At 39.7% G+C, this 17,901-nt stretch overlaps 1 protein-coding gene across 10 annotated transcripts in view; it reads right to left on the bottom strand.

The window, feature by feature from the left end:
• bcas3 (BCAS3 microtubule associated cell migration factor) overlaps positions 1-17,901 on the bottom strand; it is a 261,158-nt gene that overhangs the window by 114,416 nt on the left and 128,841 nt on the right. Inside the window, exon 24 of one of the 10 annotated variants that reach the window (XM_051863588.1) lies at positions 11,856-12,847. The exons of the other annotated variants lie outside the window; for them this stretch is intronic. Coding sequence (XP_051719548.1) covers positions 12,750-12,847 — 98 coding nt within the window. The 3' untranslated portion in view covers positions 11,856-12,749. Of the gene's footprint in view, positions 1-11,855; positions 12,848-17,901 lie in introns of those variants that run through there. 10 annotated transcript variants of the gene reach the window in all.

Here is a 17,901-nt window from a genome sequence, read left to right as displayed (position 1 = left end):
TCTCTGCTTCCGCTCCTGAGGGAAACAAATTTCCTCTTCCATCGTACTTGCTCCCATTTTTTTAAAACCTGACTTTCTTGCCAGACTCATGGACTACGGGTCAAAGACCTCGCTAGGGAACTGCTGCTGTTAGACACAATCTTTCATGCAAAATAAAGGCGGAAGATGCATATTATAATGAAATTTTAATATTTTTAATTAAAAGCACAATGATTTTTGATATAAAGAATCTAGAAAGTATATGATCATTACAAATACTTCAATCATGGTAAATGTTGGGGATTAACTCGTTTGAGCTGTGTGAGCTGTAAATGAACACAGATAAACTGAATTGCTTTGCTAAATGGCGTGAATGCGCAAGTGAACTTAAACTAAGGCCCTGTTTACACCTGGTATTAAGAAGTTTTGGTCGATTGGATCACAAGTGGACGACGCTAAATACAAGTGTAACCGGGTGTAAAACGTTTTGAGCTTGTCCACTTTCGACCACTTCCAGAGGTAGTCGAAAACGCATACGACCGGATTGCTTTCGTAGTGTAAATGCTCATGTGGTCGAATACGTTTGAACAGCCACAAAAGACTACTACTCTCCGCCTACTGACCTAATGCATAAACATTACGGGAAGTGTGCAAGCCAGATGGGATTTAAACTTTGTCTGGTTTGGTTTGAAGATAAAAAATGTAGCAAGCACAATTGACCATGTTCATTTTTCTCACCATTCCTGATTTCTAACAACCACTCAACCCGTTCGGTGTGGTCTTGTGGCAATCAGAGCTGAAACGAAAGCTGCTGCTCTCCATTTGTTTTTCCGTCATCTCCGTGCGGGTTCATATGTAAATTGCATTGGCTTATTTCGTCCATAAGATCAAAAGATCTGAAAAGCCCACACATTTACTCACCCATAGACCCCTCACCTCAAAGAAATCAGGACAGAAGTGGTCGAAGGTGGACAAAAGATGGATTAAAACATCAGGTGTAACTGGGAATGTATTTCCCTCGTCTACTTGTGATCTGATTGACCAAAACGCACCTTAAAGGGATATATCACCCAAAAATGAAAATTATCCCATGATTTACTCACCCTCAAGCCCTCCTAGGTGTATATAACTATCTTCTTTCAGATGAACACAATCGGAGATATATTAATAAATATCCTTGCCCTTTCAAGCTTTATAATAGTAGCGAATGCGGAGCCAAAAAAATTTCATCCATCTTTTATAAAAAATAACACATACTGCTCCAGGGGGTTAATTAAGGCCTTTTGAGGCAAGGCGATGCATTTTTGTAAGAAAAATATCCATATTTAAAACTTTATAAATTCAAATAACTAGCTTCCGGCAGATGACTGTACGCATACCGCACAAGTTGATTTTGAAAATTTTCATTTTTGGGTGAACCAACTCTTTAATACCAGGTGTAAACAGGGCCTTACATGACAGTCAGAATGTGTAAGTCACATTGTGGACAGGCTCTTTCCATAACAACGCACTGAAACATGGACAACGAATAACTAAATCATAAAAATATTTACAGCTACAGTTGTTTTCTCCAGTGTTTGTTAAATGTCAATGAGTGTTTAAATTAGTATATAAAATGTGCCTGTCCCATTAACAAAAATGTAAATTATTAAAATAAACTACCTAAAATATGATTGTATAAATGAATGAATACAATATGACAAAATGTCGACTAAATGTATATTATGTGTGTATATATATATATATATATATACAATAATCAAAAGACAAAAGTTAAATAAAATTAATACTACTGGCTATATCAGTGCGTGCTTGGTATTCTCATGTAATGCATTAGTCTTGTATAGAGCTTCGGCCCTCTGGATGCCATAATCTCCCAGGAAACATAACAGAGGTGTGCGTGTGCTGTAAAAATTTAAATCAAATCACATGAGAACAGAAAAAAGTACTAGTGGATCAACACGCAGTGCATCTGTCACTACATGAAAATGAAATTAAGTGCGGCAGGCATTCTGGGATATTGACTTTGAGTGGCAGGGCTTGAGATGGCAAGTGAACACAGCACTCTTTCTGTACAGTATATGACTCTGGGTTTGATTTGAGTCCAGTGCATTAAGCCGGCCTCGCATCTTAAGCAGCGGGCTATGTGGAAGCTGTTAGTTAAATCAAGTTAAGCCATTTCCGCACTTAAAACAACTTCCCCCTTTGCCATACGCCCGCAGGAAGATCAGAGATTTGATGTAAACTCATGTTCTCTCCAAACGTGCTTTAAAGTCGGGTTCATGCTGATAAAACTCCTTTCTATCATAGTTTGTTGCTGGGATAAATGTAGCTCGTTCAAAGCATTAATGCATTTATTTAATTATGGATTCATTTGCACCTGGCTTTCTGTATAACGACCACATAGTCCAACATATACGTTACATTAACTATACACGTTCAGCACATTTGCACCAGCAGAACGCATTAAACTCGACACAAACAGAGGGTTTCCCCCATACACTCATAGCTCGCTTACCCACCCAGGAGATGACAAGATCTTTACACTCAAGATCTGCCTGAGTCCTCAGGCCATGGCCAGATGCCCTGCACTTGCCCAACTGCGTGACAGCCAGTATCTCCACCCCATCCGCCCCCACACCTCCATATCTCCAGCCACGGACAGATGGGCGAAAAGGTGGAGCACATGAAGCGTAAAGCAGACGGATGACTTTCGGCGTGCTCACCATCATGTAGCCGTAGAGAGGGGTGGATTCTCTCTCTTATTTGGTAAACCATTAAAGAAATATTCCGGGTTCAGTACAAGTTAAGCTCAATTGACTGTATTTAAGACGTAATGCTGATTACCACAAAAATCAATTTTCACTTGTCCCCATTTTCTTTAACAAGAAAGAAAAAAATCTGCATTACAGTGAGCCACTTACAATGGAAATGAATGGGGTGAATCCGTAAATCTAAAATAATATAATTAACGTACAACAATAACATAATTTTAGTGTGGAAAAAATGCTTTTCTGCTTATTAGTTATACCTAAATTTAGTTGCAATGACAACACATTTACTTAACAGCTCAAATAATACAAGAGTTTAAAGTAGATTAATGTAAATGTATTTATAACGTTCTAAAGCTCCACATTTCTGCTTTTAAATCCTCTAAATATTGGGCCTATTCACTTCCATTGTAAATCCTACAGAAATTGGACCTATTTGCTTTCATTGTAAATCCTACAAAAATTGAGCCCATTTACTTCCATTGAGAGTTACTCACTAGTCGCGTTTCCATTACAGATTTGCGCAAAACTTTTGAGATATTTTAAGACTAAAACGTCTTTTTTTTTCATTTTTTAAAAGTCATTCCAAAAATCATGGCAACGGATGTTGGTAGGTTTACTTATATCGCAGCCACTGCACTAGCCATTATTTTTAATCAAAGGAGACAGGCATGTTATCCAAGCAATTACAGCAAGGAAAGCCCCTTATACTTGGGAGTGGCCACGTATGAGGTGTTTCTGGGTGTTCCTCCCTCCTATCTGCTTTGAGGTCTTGATAAATTCAAATTGTGGCATTTCTTTGTTGTTTAGAATCCAGTAGTCCTGTAATACTTTTGTCTTTTGAGTTTAATGAAGAACTCTCGTTTTCTGTCCAAACATACCGCACACTCTTTAAAGAATGATTGACTTTTACATACAGCAGGTGACCTATACATCCAAAATAACTGTTTACATTGCAGTTTTGCAAAACATTCCTTTTTCAAATTGCCTGAAAAACCACCTTTTTTGCGATATATGGGAATTTTTTCCATTGGGCATATTTTCAATTCGCAATTTCAATTTGCGCAATTTAAATGGTAATGGAAACGCGGCTATTGTAATCTTGATTTTTGCTTTTTTATAGAAAACGATGGATGAGTCGGATAAAAAAATTTTTTATTGTGGTAATCATAGTTGTCACAAATTCTGTCAATTAAGTTTAACATATAATGCAAAGCTTGGTAAATATTGCGACTAATTAATAAACCACAATGCTCACACAAATCATAACCAACAAAGCGCAAAGTCTGTCCAAGGGCAGGTGAAAATGTCTTGTGTTTGCGAGAGTGTGTGTGTTGTGTACTCGTGTGCTGCTTACTCAGACCGAGCTTCTCAGCAGAATTTAATGAACTGAGAACGACCTTGATCAGTGATTCAAAGCCGGGATTAGAGGGCATTCCCCTCCTCTGCCAGGCTCTGCCCTCACATTCATCAAGTGTGTGTTTTGATCTTTCAGGCACATCACATGTGTTCCCCCAACCAGCGCCAACAAAGCAAACTCCCATTGACTCAGGCCGTTCTGCAAATTACCCACGTACACTAGCAATAACGAAGCACCCTAATGTTGCCCAGGGCACATCCTACACTGAATCGTTAACTTTTGATTAAGGCTGGACGCTCTTCTGTCCTGATACAGTGGGAAGGGACGGGTGCAATTGAGACAGGCCTGGTTCTTCTTCCCAGGTTTCTAGCAATAACTACAGCGGACTGGCCTTAGAATGAGAAAACTACTCAAGAGGAAAAAATTAACTAAAACATGCTGAATGGATTTTGGAGAAGAAAAAAAAAAAGACAATTTCTTAATTACTTTTTAAGCTTTTCCACCTTAAAACATTATTTGGTGTTTTCCAGCAGTGGATAAGCTAGTGAATTTGTTTGTGTTTCTGCAAACCAGATTGAAAAAAAGCCAATGTAAATGAACGGATCCAGAGTCAAACCAGAAGACTCTTCCGCATATATCACTTTTTGACAGTTTTGTGACTTTAAGACAAGAAAATAGCTCATGTAAAGCACATCATGTGAAATCCTGAGTAGGACAGAAGCAAAATGCCACCACTGCTGGACGATGGGAAAAACAGGCATCACCCATAAGGATTATTGGGACATATTTGATAATAAAAATGGTCATACTGTAGATTTTTTACTAGACAAGCCCTTCCTATGAACCCGCTCTGCTAGCGTCCTTCGAGAAAACACTGAGTGAGAGGAAAGAAATGACTTTTTCCTTTCATTTTATGTGGTCTCCAAACTTCAAGTAAAAGTAATGAGCTAATTGTGGCTTTTGATGTCAACCCATTCGCTCTCGCTCCCTCTCTCTTTTTCAAACCAGCGTGTTATTCTTCGAAGTCCATAAAGCTTCTCAAACCCTTTTGCAATCATGGCTTGGGTTTGAGGAGACAGAAAAAAACAGTTGAGTTCATCTAAGTCAGTGTAAATGCAAGGTATTAATTATGCTGAATAGAGGGAAAGAGAGAGAGAGTTGGCTGCTGCGCTCCATTTAAAATATGATCAGTATAATCGAGCCATGCTGAGTGCGGAAAGCAAAGCCCAGACAAAACTTAGCACAGGAATAAAGATGTAGTCAGAAAGTAGTCGGAAAGTGACAGTGTCAAGGCTAACTTGAATATCAGCATGGGACATTTATGACTTTCACAAAACAACATTAGCAGCAAATTTACTACATTAAAGTATATCCAGTTGATCCAAAAAGGCTAAAACTACAGTGAACATGCTTCTATTTTGCTTTTTTTTTTTCCATTACAAATTTATAAGAATAAAAATGAGTCAAAATTTGAACTGAAAAAAATGAATACAAATTTAATTGGACAGTTTGTTCAAAAATGAAAGTTCCATCATCATTTAGCCAAACAGTTAATGGAACCCATTGACTTCCATAGTATTTTTTTTCCTACTATGGAAGTCAATGCTGTCCATCAATTTTTTGGTTACCCATATTCTTCAAAATATATTCTTTTGTGTTCAGCAGAAGAAAGAAATTCATTCAGGTATGAAATAAATTGAGGGTGAGTAAATAATGACCGAATTTTTTTATTTTTGGGTGAACTATCCTTTTAATTTTGTAGTTTACATCATTAATACTGTGTGCATGCTAATTATACCAGAATACCAGTGCTTTAGATGAAGTATTGCATTCATGAAGCAGAATACTACTTGAGGCTGCAATAACAAGTCATACTGAAACCTACTGAAGACAGAAACCTCACTGCTAAACACAAACACACATATAACCAGTAATGCTTGAAAGTTTACATATTATTGCTCTTAGTGCATCCATGGCTTTACTGTCCTGCCAGTGGCATAAACGACTGGGAAAAACTGTTCAGTCTCCAACCTAGAGGTCAAATTAAGATGTATAAACAACTGTAGTGCCAGATGAGCTGTATAAGAACTTGGATCCATTACGAGAGATGCTGTCAGAAAAGCTCATCAAACACTGAAGTCAAAGAACTAAGAGAGCAAACTAGAAAATGTAGAGGAAGATGTAGAGGAAAAGAGATGACAGTGAGAGAGAGAGAAATAGCAAGGGAAGTGGCACTGAAGGACAATGGGAGGGAGGGTGGTTAACAGGAACAGGAATAGGAGTGAAAGAGAAGCCGGACCCACGGAGCATCAAGGGAGTTGTTTAAGGAGAAACAGTGTCCGTTTGTGGCCGGTGATAATACTTTCCATTCAACAGGGCTCGCAGCGCACTGATTCCTCTGATTGCAGCCTGGCGCCCTGCTGGCGAGGCTCTGCGCTGAAATTAAATCCACTCTATTCAGTTATAAATTATAATGCTCTATAAACAACACCCCCACTGGGAAAAGAAGCAGGGGGGTGAGAGAGAGAGAGAGAGAGAGAGAGAGAGAGAGAGAAAGACAGAGCGAGAGAGAGAGAAAGAGAAAGAAAGGAAAACAGATTAAACAGGAGGAGAAAAGGGATGAGGACAATGGAGGATGTGATATAAATATTCTATATTCGTATATTCTATAAATGTATATATAGAGCAACCTGTTTATGCATTTTCCATTTCATGCAGACGTTAATATATATATATATATATATATATATATATATATATATATATATATATATATATATATATATATATATATATATATATATATATATATATATATATAAATTAGAGAAAAAATAAAATAACATTTAAACTGAAATTCTGTGAAAAGGATCATGTTTAAACCAAAAAACTGAATATATCCATCATAAAGGTGATGTCAGAGGTTAGAAAAGCAAAAGAATAAAATAAAGAGATTGCTGTTCACTAGATGTTCTGTTTGAGGATCAACACAGTGTCCATGTTGCACACTGGGAGTTCTGCGCCTCTCTGCCGCCACTTTTGTCTTTAGTCCAGTCTAAAGTCTGAAAGCCACAACACCCACACAGTGAAATCCAGCACACGCAGAAACACTAACGAACCCAACAAACACACGTCCTCTCTGTTCCTCACTGGTTGTGCACAGGGCAAAGCCTGGGCTCTAATTTCATTCGAACATCCACATTTTACGTGAACACAATACAGTGTTTTAACTTTTTATGTTAAGTGGTGTGCGCTGTGAATGAAAGCTGGATTGAAGTCAAACAAATTTTAATTACAGATGGCATAAAAGTCTCTACATTACTGACCTCTAATTAGTTTACTCAAACACCCCTATACATCCACAGTGTGCTGCGAGGGTGCTGCAAGAGCCTTTAACTACTAAGCCTGAGTCTGTAACTAAGAGTTCTGTAATTTCTTAGCAAACAGCAGCGGCTATGAGCTACTTGCCTCTGCTCTGTAGAGTTTCCAGTTGCAATTAGTGTGACACGCTATTTCAACAAAACGACTTCCACACACACACACACTCACACACACACACAAAGAAAAGCAAACACTGAGGAAACTACAGCAAAGAACAGCTCCTCTCAGATAGATCAGACAGACAGACAGAAAAATAGATAGAATGATAGATAGATAGATAGATAGATAGATAGATACATAGGACGTTGTATATAATAACTTTTTGTTATATTAAAATATAACTATTTTGGGGTGTTCCCGGTCTGCAGTCATCAGTATCTATCAAAAGTGGTCCAAGGAAGGAAAAGTGGTGAACTGGCGACAGGGTCATGGGCGGCCAAGGCTCATTGATGCACGTGGGGAGCGAAGGCTGGCCCGTGTGGTCTGATCCAACAGACGAGCTACTGTAGCTCAAATTGCTCAAGAAGTTAATGCTGGTTCTGATAGAAAGGTGTCAGAATACACAGTGCATTGCAGTTTGTTGCGTATGGGGCTGCATAGCTGCAGACCAGTCAGGGTGCCCATGCTGACCCCTGTCCACCGCCGAAAGAGCCAACAGTGGGCATGTGAGCATCAGAACTGGACCACAGAGCAATGGAAGAAGGTGGCCTAGTCTGATGAATCACATTTTCTTTTACATCACGTGGATGGCCGGGTGCGTGTGCGTCGCTTACCTGGGGAACACATGGCACCAGGATGCACTATGGGAAGAAGGCAAGACGACAGAGGCAGTGTGATGCAATGTGTAAGGCAATGCTCTGCTGGGAAACCTTGGGTCCTGCCATCCATGTGGATGTTACTTTGACACGTACCACCTACCTAAGCATTGTTGCAGACCATGTACACCCTTTCATGGAAACGGTATTCCCTGGTGGCTGTGGCCTCTTTCAGCAGGATAATGTGCCCTGCCACAAAGCAAAAATGGTTCAGGAATGGTTTGAGGAGCACAACAACGAGTTTGAGGTGTTGATTTGGCCTCCAAATTCCCCAGATCTCAATCCAATCGAGCATCTGTGAGATGTGCTGAACAAACAAGTCCAATGCAGGCCCCACCTTGCAACTTACAGAACTTAAAGGATCTGCTGCTAACATCTTGGTGCCAGATACCACAGCACACCTTCATAAAACATAACATAACATAACATAACATAAAATACAATATCAGAATTTTCATATTAAAATATGTAGATAAAATAAAAATAAAATAAAACATTTTAAATTAATATCTGAATCTTTTCTCTTTTTTTTTTTTCCCCTGAATGCATGACTAATTTTGAAGGTCCTTCAATACAGAATACAGGTGCTAACTGGACCATGCTAACCAGCCAAACCTTGACCCCTTGGTTCAAAATGGTACTGTATATGCTAGACAGAGTTTATGATGAAGTCAGCGTCAACAGACTCACAAGCAAACAGGCCTTCAACAGAGAAATGCAGGTGGTGTTAATTTTTAACATGTGGAAATGGTACAAACCAGACACAAACTTGGCAAACGTAACATACAACAACAGACCCAGAAGGTTCAAATGGGAGGTGAGTGACCGTAAATGTCACCAGCGTCCCGAGCGTGTATCTCGGGACGGCAGTCTGACAAAGAGCTGGGAGAAAGTTTCCCAGGCTGTTGTACATGAGCGCAGCCAATGAGACTCATTCATCCTCCACGCTACATTTGAAACCTGTTGCTGGGTGAGAGAGAGAGAGAGAGAGAGAGAGAGAGAGAGAGAGAGAGAGAGAGAGAGAGAGAGAGAGCGAGAGAAAGAGCTCTCCTCTAATCGACTGTGTATAGCACGGAGCAGATATATGTCGGAGGTATAATTGCTAACGTCTGTCTAGTAGCATACAGTAAAAATAGCTGCAGTAACCAGTCCATCCGTCCAATCCCAGGGCTTCTATTCACTCCCTGGCCAATTACAGTGCGATTGGCAGAGCAAACAAAGACTTATTGGTTGTTAAGTTGACCTCTCATCTCTGGAGTACCCTCCCCTCCTCTGTTCCACACACAACATCTGCAAACACCTGATACGCGTCCAGCACCCTGCTGCCCTACACTCTTGTTAAATTGTTACCACCTTTCGCTAAGCCAGCTCCGACAATTAACAACACTGCTCTTTACTTCAAAGGGCCACTGGGCCTGTAGGTTTAACCTTGCTGCTCCAGAAGATTTGTTTTTGATTTTCATGAGATCCCAAGACGCTTTCAACTTTGTTCTTTCACTCTTGCCGCAGTGTCTAGAGCCAAGCTTGCTGCCAGACTTGGTTATATATAACAAATCTCAGGCTTTAAGTTAAAAAAAAAGAAAAAAAAAAAAAAAAAAAAGAAAATCTAGGGTGACAAATCTGGAATTCAAAAATCATTACATTTTGTTGGTGAACTGCCCACAACAACAATCACAACTTATTCTGTTTGGCCTGAAACTGTTGAATGAAGCTTTAAAATTTCTTTAAATGTGTAGAATTAAACAATAAGCCACACAAGGTTGTGCATTACAGTGATTTTTCCATGGTTAAGTAACTCCTTAAAGCATTAGTTCACCCAAAACTGAAATTTCTGTCATTAATTACTCACCTTCATGTCATTCCACAACCGTAAGACCTTCGTTCATCTTCTTCAGAACACAATTTTAAGATATTTTTGATGAAATCCAAGAGGTTTCTGATCCCCAAGAGAAAGCAACGTAATTACCACATTCAAGGTCCAGAAAAGTAGTAAAAACATTGTTAAAATAGTCCATGTGACTGCAGTGGTTCAACCTTAAAGGGTTAGTTCAACCAAAAATGAAAATTCTGTCATTAATTACTCACCCTCATGCCGTTTTACACCCGTAAGACCTTCGTTGATCTTCGGAACACAAATTAAGATATTTTTGTTTAAATCCGATGGCTCCATGAGGCCTACATAGGGAGCAATGACATTTCCTCTCTCAAGATCCATAAAGGTACTAAAAACATATTTAAATCAGTTCATATGAGTACAGTGGTTCAATATTAATATTATAAAGCGACGAGAATACTTTTGGTGCGCCAGAAAAAACAAAATAACGACTTATTTAGTGATGGCCGATTTCAAAACACTGCTTCAGGAAGATTCAGAGCGTAATGAATCAGCGTGTTGAATCATGATTCGGATCGCGTGTCAAACCACCAAACTGCTGAAATCGCGTGACTCTGGCGCTCCGAACTGCGGATTCGACACGCTGATTCATTATGCTCCAAAGCTTCCTGAAGCAGTGTTTTGAAATCGAACATCACTAAATAATTTGTTATTTTATTTTATTCTCGTCACTTTATAATATTAATATTGAACCACTGTACTCACATGAACTGATTTAAGTATGTTTTTAGTACCTTTACGGATCTTGAGAGAGGAAATGTCATTGCTCCCTATGTAGGGATCACGGAGCCATCGGATTTAAACAAAAATATCTCAATTTGCGTTCCGAAGATTAACGAAGGTCTTACGGGTGTGGAACGACATGAGCGTGAGTAATAAATGACAGAATTTTCATTTTTGGGTGAACTAACACTTTAATGCTATGAAGCGACGAGAATACTCTTTGTGCGCAAAACCTCTCGGATTTCATCAAAAATATCTTAATTTGTGTTACGAAGATGGGTTTGGAACGACATGAGGGTGAGTAATTAATGACAGAAATTTCATTTTTGGGTAAACTATCCCTTTAATCATGGTAAAATCACTGTAATGAACAGACTCTATTGGCATATTGATTTTATAACATTGTGGCAGCAGCAAGAAAAGACCCAATAAAATAATAATAGTTAATAATAATTATCTAAATATGATCAATAGCCGCTTTTCCACTGTCAGATCGAACGGTTCTTAGAATGAAAAGGAACGGTTCCACTTGTGTTTCCACTGGAGCCTGGTACGGCACGGCACGATTACAAACCGTTCTCGGCCCAGAATTCTCGGCACGGTTATCTAACCGTAAATCGTGCTGGTAGAATCCGTGAAGTGATGTCGCCACTCAGGATTGGTCACTTGTCTGTTGCCTGGCTACCAGTTTCTCTATAACTGGCTAAGCGCTATTTAAGCGACGTAAACACAAATTAATAAAAATATCTGATCATCCTCTATAATGAGGTCGTTATTTACATCTCACATCATCAGTAAACCGTTGCGTTACCAAGGAAACGACTGACGCTTTTGTATTACATTCCAAAGAGTGGCCGTTATCAGCCCCACGGTGGAAAATGAAACTGTAACAGTACCAAATTGGCACGGAATGGTAAATCATACAAGCAATATAGTTCTATTAATATTGCCCCTTTTATTTTATTGCTCATTTTGCAGCTTTTATTGATACAGACAATCAAGATACAACATAAAATGAAGGAAGGAAACAGAGGGAAAAGTGACAGGAAATATCTCAATCCGGAATCAAACTTGTATCTACATGAGCATCACAGCTCAAGGTGTCAGAGCACATGCACTAACCTCTATGTCACAGCACCGAAGTTATCTTTTACACTTGTGGAGTCACTAGTATCAAATGAAAATGACAAAATATCCCATATAGACTGCCGCCATTGGATGGTAGCTAAACAGCAATGAATTTTAAAGCTTCACAGTGTGGTGAAGGAGCCTCAGGCTTGTGCTGCAGCTGTAGGCCTCTCACAGAACTAATGTCCAACTGCGGCTCTCTGCTGCCGTTCAGAAGCACACTCCATTGAACCTTCCGTGCAGCAGAACACTCACTATATGTGTCTGCAGCCGTCTGTTTTTCATCGGGCAGCAGGCTGAGCGCTCAAGCAGTAGCGTGTGAAGCGTGTTCGGGCGCCCCCTCCCAGCGTATCACCATAGCCTCACAGATGCCCCCGCAGCACCAAGAGTGAACTAGAGCAAATGCGTTTATGAATTAATACTGGGGCAGAGGGGTCTGCGTGGGTGTAAATGTATGTGTGCGACAGCAAAAGCGAGAGAGAATGAGAGCATGAGGGTGCAAGGAGGGTTTAGGGTATGTGTATGTGTGTATTGTGCTGCTCTTTTTCAGTGAGCCAGCCCCTGTTGCAGCCCCAGGATGTGAGCTGTCACTTTAGATAGCTGGTGATGAGGCACAGAGCTGTCAGGAAAGGTGAAGACGGCCCAGAACAGGAGAGAGAAAACGAGCGAGACTGACTGATGGACTGGTGGAGAGGATTTCACAGGGAAAAATGCTCATTCGTCAAAGACAGTGCAAGCGATGAGATGAAGAGAGAGATTTTCCAGTCAAAGACAGAACAGGATGTCACTGCATCATCTAGAATCGTAAAAAAGGAGAGTGAGTTTCATTCACTAATCATACGTGTGCATGTATATGCACACAAAAATTTTAATACAATGTTTAAAACGTTAAAGGGATAGTTCACCCAAAAATGAAAATTCTGTCATTAATTACTCACCCTCATGTCGTTCCAAACACGTAAGACTTTTGTTCATCTTCGGAACACAAATGAAGATCTTTTTGATGAAATCTGAGTGATTTCTGTCCCTCCACTGTGACGCTTCAAAAAGTTCATAAAGAGATTGTAAAACTAATCCGTATGAATTGATCTGTTTATTCCAGATTTTCTAGAGAGACAATATCAGTTCATATGATAAACAGATTGAATTTAGGCTTTTATTCACATATAAACATTGATGAACCTCATTGGTTCTCGCACATCAGAGAACGAACCTCATTGGTCCTCGCACATCAAGCATCAACATGCTTGAGCTTCCGTTTAAAACAACTGATGTGTGAGTTGATGAATGTTTACATGTGAATAAAAGTCTAAATTAAATCTGTTCATCATATAAAGCGATCGTGTCTCTTCAGAAAGTTTAGACTAAATCGCTCAATTCATATGGATTAGTTTTACGATCTCTTTATGAACTTTTTGAAGTGTCAAAGTGAAAGCTCTCAGATTTCATCAAAAAGATCTCTGTTTGTGTTCCGAAGATGAATGAAAGTCTTAGGGGGTTGGAACAACATGAGGGTGAGAAATTAATAACAGAATTTTCATTTTTGGGTGAACTATCCCTTTAATATTTTCACATGGAAATCATGAGACTTTACTAATTTTGCACTTAATAAAATGAGTGAATACACACACTTTTATTTAAATAATTAAATAATTCAGATTGATCAGCACTACCTTTTCTACGCATGAAAATGAAATTATTAGTGAATTAGTGTGTATGTGTGGTTCAGGTAAACCCTACATTATCGGGACAAAATGTGCCCACAAAGATGGCAATATCCGAAATCCTCCTCCCTGTGGGGACATTTTTTGGTCCCCATGAGGAAAACAGATTATAAATCATACTAAGTCATGGTTTTTTTTTTTAAAGTTTTCTGTGATGGTTAGGGACAGGGGATAGAACGTGTGTGTGTGTGCTTGTACATATGGTTTATGAGGACACAAATGTGTGTAATGACATGGGTATTACAACGTAAACATGGTTTATGAGGACACTTCCTGTGACCTCGTAAACCAAATGGCTTAAAAAACATACTAAACAGTGTTTCTTTGAAATTCAAAAAATGCAGACAGTTTACTGTGATGGGTAGGTTTAGGGGTAGGGGTAGTGAAGGGAGATAGAATATACAGTTTGTACATTAAAAAAAACATTATGTCTATGGAAAGTCCCCGTAAACCACATATACAAGTGTGTGTGTGTGTGTGTGTGTGTGTGTGTGTGTGTGTGTGTGTGTGTGTGTGTGTGTGTGTGTGTGTGTGTGAAACCAGCCTTTCTGGCAAAACCTCCACATTTCTGAGCTCAAATGTCCTCAAAACAATATGCACTCGTTTTGTTTGTGGTTGGGTCTCCCATATGTTAAAACTTAATTTAAAAATTGGTTGAGTATTACATTTGGTGAAATAAAGTTTTAATACTCTACCGACCACAGAATCCTCTAAAGTGGAGGAAATTGAGAATAAAAGAAATAGCTGTTTGCACCTCCTCACTTTCAAGCCACAGTCAAATTGCTGCACGTTTGGTCATGCAAAAACCATCATTACAGCTTGGTTGTGATTATGGTAATACCACATCTTATTTATCAATATGAGGATGACACTGAGATTCTGGTGGTATGAGCAGATGGAACGGAAATGTTTTCCTAGCTTGCTAAGTAATTACAAGACATCTAATGGTGTGATTTCTGTGCGGTTGCCTTCTCCAGTGAAGGAATCAAAGGAGCCTGGTAACTAATGTGCTCCTAAAGGCCCCGGTATACTTCATTTTACGCATTCCGCTCCATGTCGCGCACAGTTGAGCGTGCAAGCCTTTCAAAGTATACTCCTTTGGCCACGAGCGCAGAAAGACGTGTTCGGCGCGTATGCACTGTCTAGTGGACTTCTGTTTTAAAGCATTCAAGTCACTCGCACATGCGCTGTTGTACACGGACCATCCGCACGGTCTCAAAAAGTTGAGCTGCATGTGGACGGGGTGTGCGGACGTCCGCGGACCCTCCTGATGATGAAAATTACGTCATGCGGACGGTGTGCGGATGCGGACTGCTGAAGTAAACTTTGGGCTTAAGTACTAAAAGAACTGCAAATTAAAGATGCACCAAGTATTAATTTGTTATTGCTTCACTAATCAATACAACAATTGTCTTGGATTGTATACTGACACCTACTGGTGTAGATGCAGTATCACACCAAAGCAAAGACGGAGTTACTGATTCCACTATTGAAGCATAATATTTACAGATGCATCCGTCATGCATGATTAAAAAACTGCCCTAAATAAAGGTGGGCGAAATTAAGTAGTATATTGGTCATGTGATCTCAAAATGGTGGCCACCATGATAAAAGACTATGTAGACCCTTATGTATAATAAAACAGCCTTATAACCCACTATTATATGATAGGCATTTTCAGCTCATGTGAGTTTACATTTTAAACATATTGATCAAAATTACTACTATTTCTTTTTTTAAAACACTTAAAGTATTCAGTATTTAACAAATCAGTCAATTTCACAAATGCTGTGTTAAAATTACACAAAATAGAAAGAATAATAGCCTCACCAATCCTTTTCATTGAATGCTGTGCTGAACACAATGCTTTGAGACATGGCACATGGGCGCTGTTGCAATTGGAAATCTCTTCAATATGGAGGTCGGCATGTTGCATCAAACAGCCAGATCAGGCCCATATGTGGATACCAGCCAGTCATAGATTGCTCCCATACTCTCGCTCTCTCTCTAGTCACTCCAGAGCTAAAAATACAAATACTGACGGAACAGATTAATTACACTTACACTGGCTTTTGGGAGGAAATCTCGGCAAAGAACGATAGCACCATACTTTCCTTCTTAGGTATTAACTTCGTTCATCTCCTCAGGATTTCAGTCAGGTGCAACAGTTTGAAGCTCAGATGAGCTCACGATGATTTCTGAAAAGTGGATTTTACCATGTGAATCATCGACGAGCTCACTGCGCAACATTTGACCTTAAAAGAAGGCACGCCACAGCCCACAAGCACATGGCCTTGAGAGACTCCTATATATTGGCTTGAAAAATCCCACCACTAATTTGAACCGTTTAAGCCACTTTAAAGAGAGACTGATTTAACTTTGATGAAAACGGAATTGCCTCTCACAATGTGTCTTTCAGTTCAGAAGTTTAACACACTGCTACCAACCGCTCAAACCAGCACGCTCAGCTGCGGCATCAGTGTCTCGTAGTGAAAGGACTGCTGCCGTCATCAGAAGATTATTAAAATGCTCACTATTTTTTCAAGGCTGTAGCTAGTGAAATGCCTCCATAGACATTATTTTAAGGTATCAAATGACAGCTGTCTATGTAGGAAGTAGACAGTAGGCAGGTCACTAGGTTTTGGAACAGAGCTTAAGCCTCAAATCTGTTTGTCACGTGACTGGTATCAGGTCGAGAGCACCAAAAAGTCAGAAGTCATAAAGTCATAAAAACTAATCCTTGTATGACAGAGCCAGTTCTGCCTGTTCCACCTCACATCACAGCAGACTAAACCCTGGTTCTCCAATTCAGCATCATTGAAATGCTCACACCAGATCAAAGCAGCGAGTGTGGTTACATTGGAGCGGGGAATTCCCGCTGTCCACACCAGAATGACTTCACTACCCATGTTCTCTAGAGAACAGTGATCAATTAAAATTACACACAGCACAATTCACAAATTCATCCCACCAAGCACAATCTGTCATTCTATTTTCACCGATTAACAAACGGACAAACAAAACCATCCTTAAACACATTCTCTTTCAATACAAGTGACGTTCTCAAATCCTTAACACTCATTACACAGGCTAGATGAATAAATATCCAGAATAATTACTAAAAAATAGAATTCATGAAAGAAAGAAATTAATTATAGCGTGTAGCATCACATGGCTGCTTTGCAACTAAATGCCACATAAAACTGCATTAGGCCTTGGAATTTTGGGAAAGTTTTAAAGTGAGTGCAGCTTGAAATGAGGAGGGTAAAATAAGTACTCAGCAAGGCAAGAATAACAGTCTGGCCAAGCTGCTTTAGAAACATCTGTGTCTAATTACAAACTACATCCTACCAAAGATCCACAGCAACAAGAACAACTCAGGCAAAGCTGAGAGTTCAGGAACGATGTCAAATTCAGGTTCTACTGAACTTGTTTATCCTTGGTATTCCATAAAGTGCTCTTCAAGGAAACTTTTCCTGGCTGAAGTGCTTGCAAGACTTCAAAAAAAAATTTTTTTTTTAAACACCAAACAAAAGCATCATTTGGGCAGCTCCAAACCAGTCGAATGGACCGCTCCTTTTGTGTTTGTGTGTTCTTCGCCTTGTTTCAAAGCAAAAACAACAAGCAAGCCCATGCAGGGAGTGTGAAGCTTTTTATAGCAATACAGCGATATCATGTTATCGCTAATTTAGGGCCAGAAGGAAAGATTGTGACTTCAAAAGGGAATGGAACATGGAACTCAACCAGAGCCTGAATAAAATGAGCAGAGTGTGTAAACTGGCTGAAATCCGGAACAAACAGCGAATTGGCAAACTGTGCGTGTCCAGCTGTGCACTTTTTTTCCCCCTCTGCTTTCCCTCAGTACTCGATTGAGATATGAGACAGACAGGCGGACACATACGAGTACGCACATGCAAAAACTAAATGACCATTAGTGTCACGCCGCAGCATTTGCATGTCTAGCGTGTGACTTTAAACTCATCACGACATGGCTAGTGAGTGACAGTGGTGATCAATGTCTGTCATGGTGAGTTTATGAGTGTGGGTTACAAGTGATCGAGCGTGGTGGCAGTCTGCTAGTGCGATGTCATTGCCGGACGGCCCAGAGCCATGTTTCTGCACCAGC

The sequence above is a fragment of the Ctenopharyngodon idella genome, chromosome 15 (genome assembly GCF_019924925.1).
Source record: "Ctenopharyngodon idella isolate HZGC_01 chromosome 15, HZGC01, whole genome shotgun sequence".
NCBI classification, from domain to species: domain Eukaryota; kingdom Metazoa; phylum Chordata; class Actinopteri; order Cypriniformes; family Xenocyprididae; genus Ctenopharyngodon; species Ctenopharyngodon idella.
The sequence above is the reverse complement of the archived record's forward strand: the minus strand, read 5'-3'. Positions and strand labels throughout refer to the sequence as shown.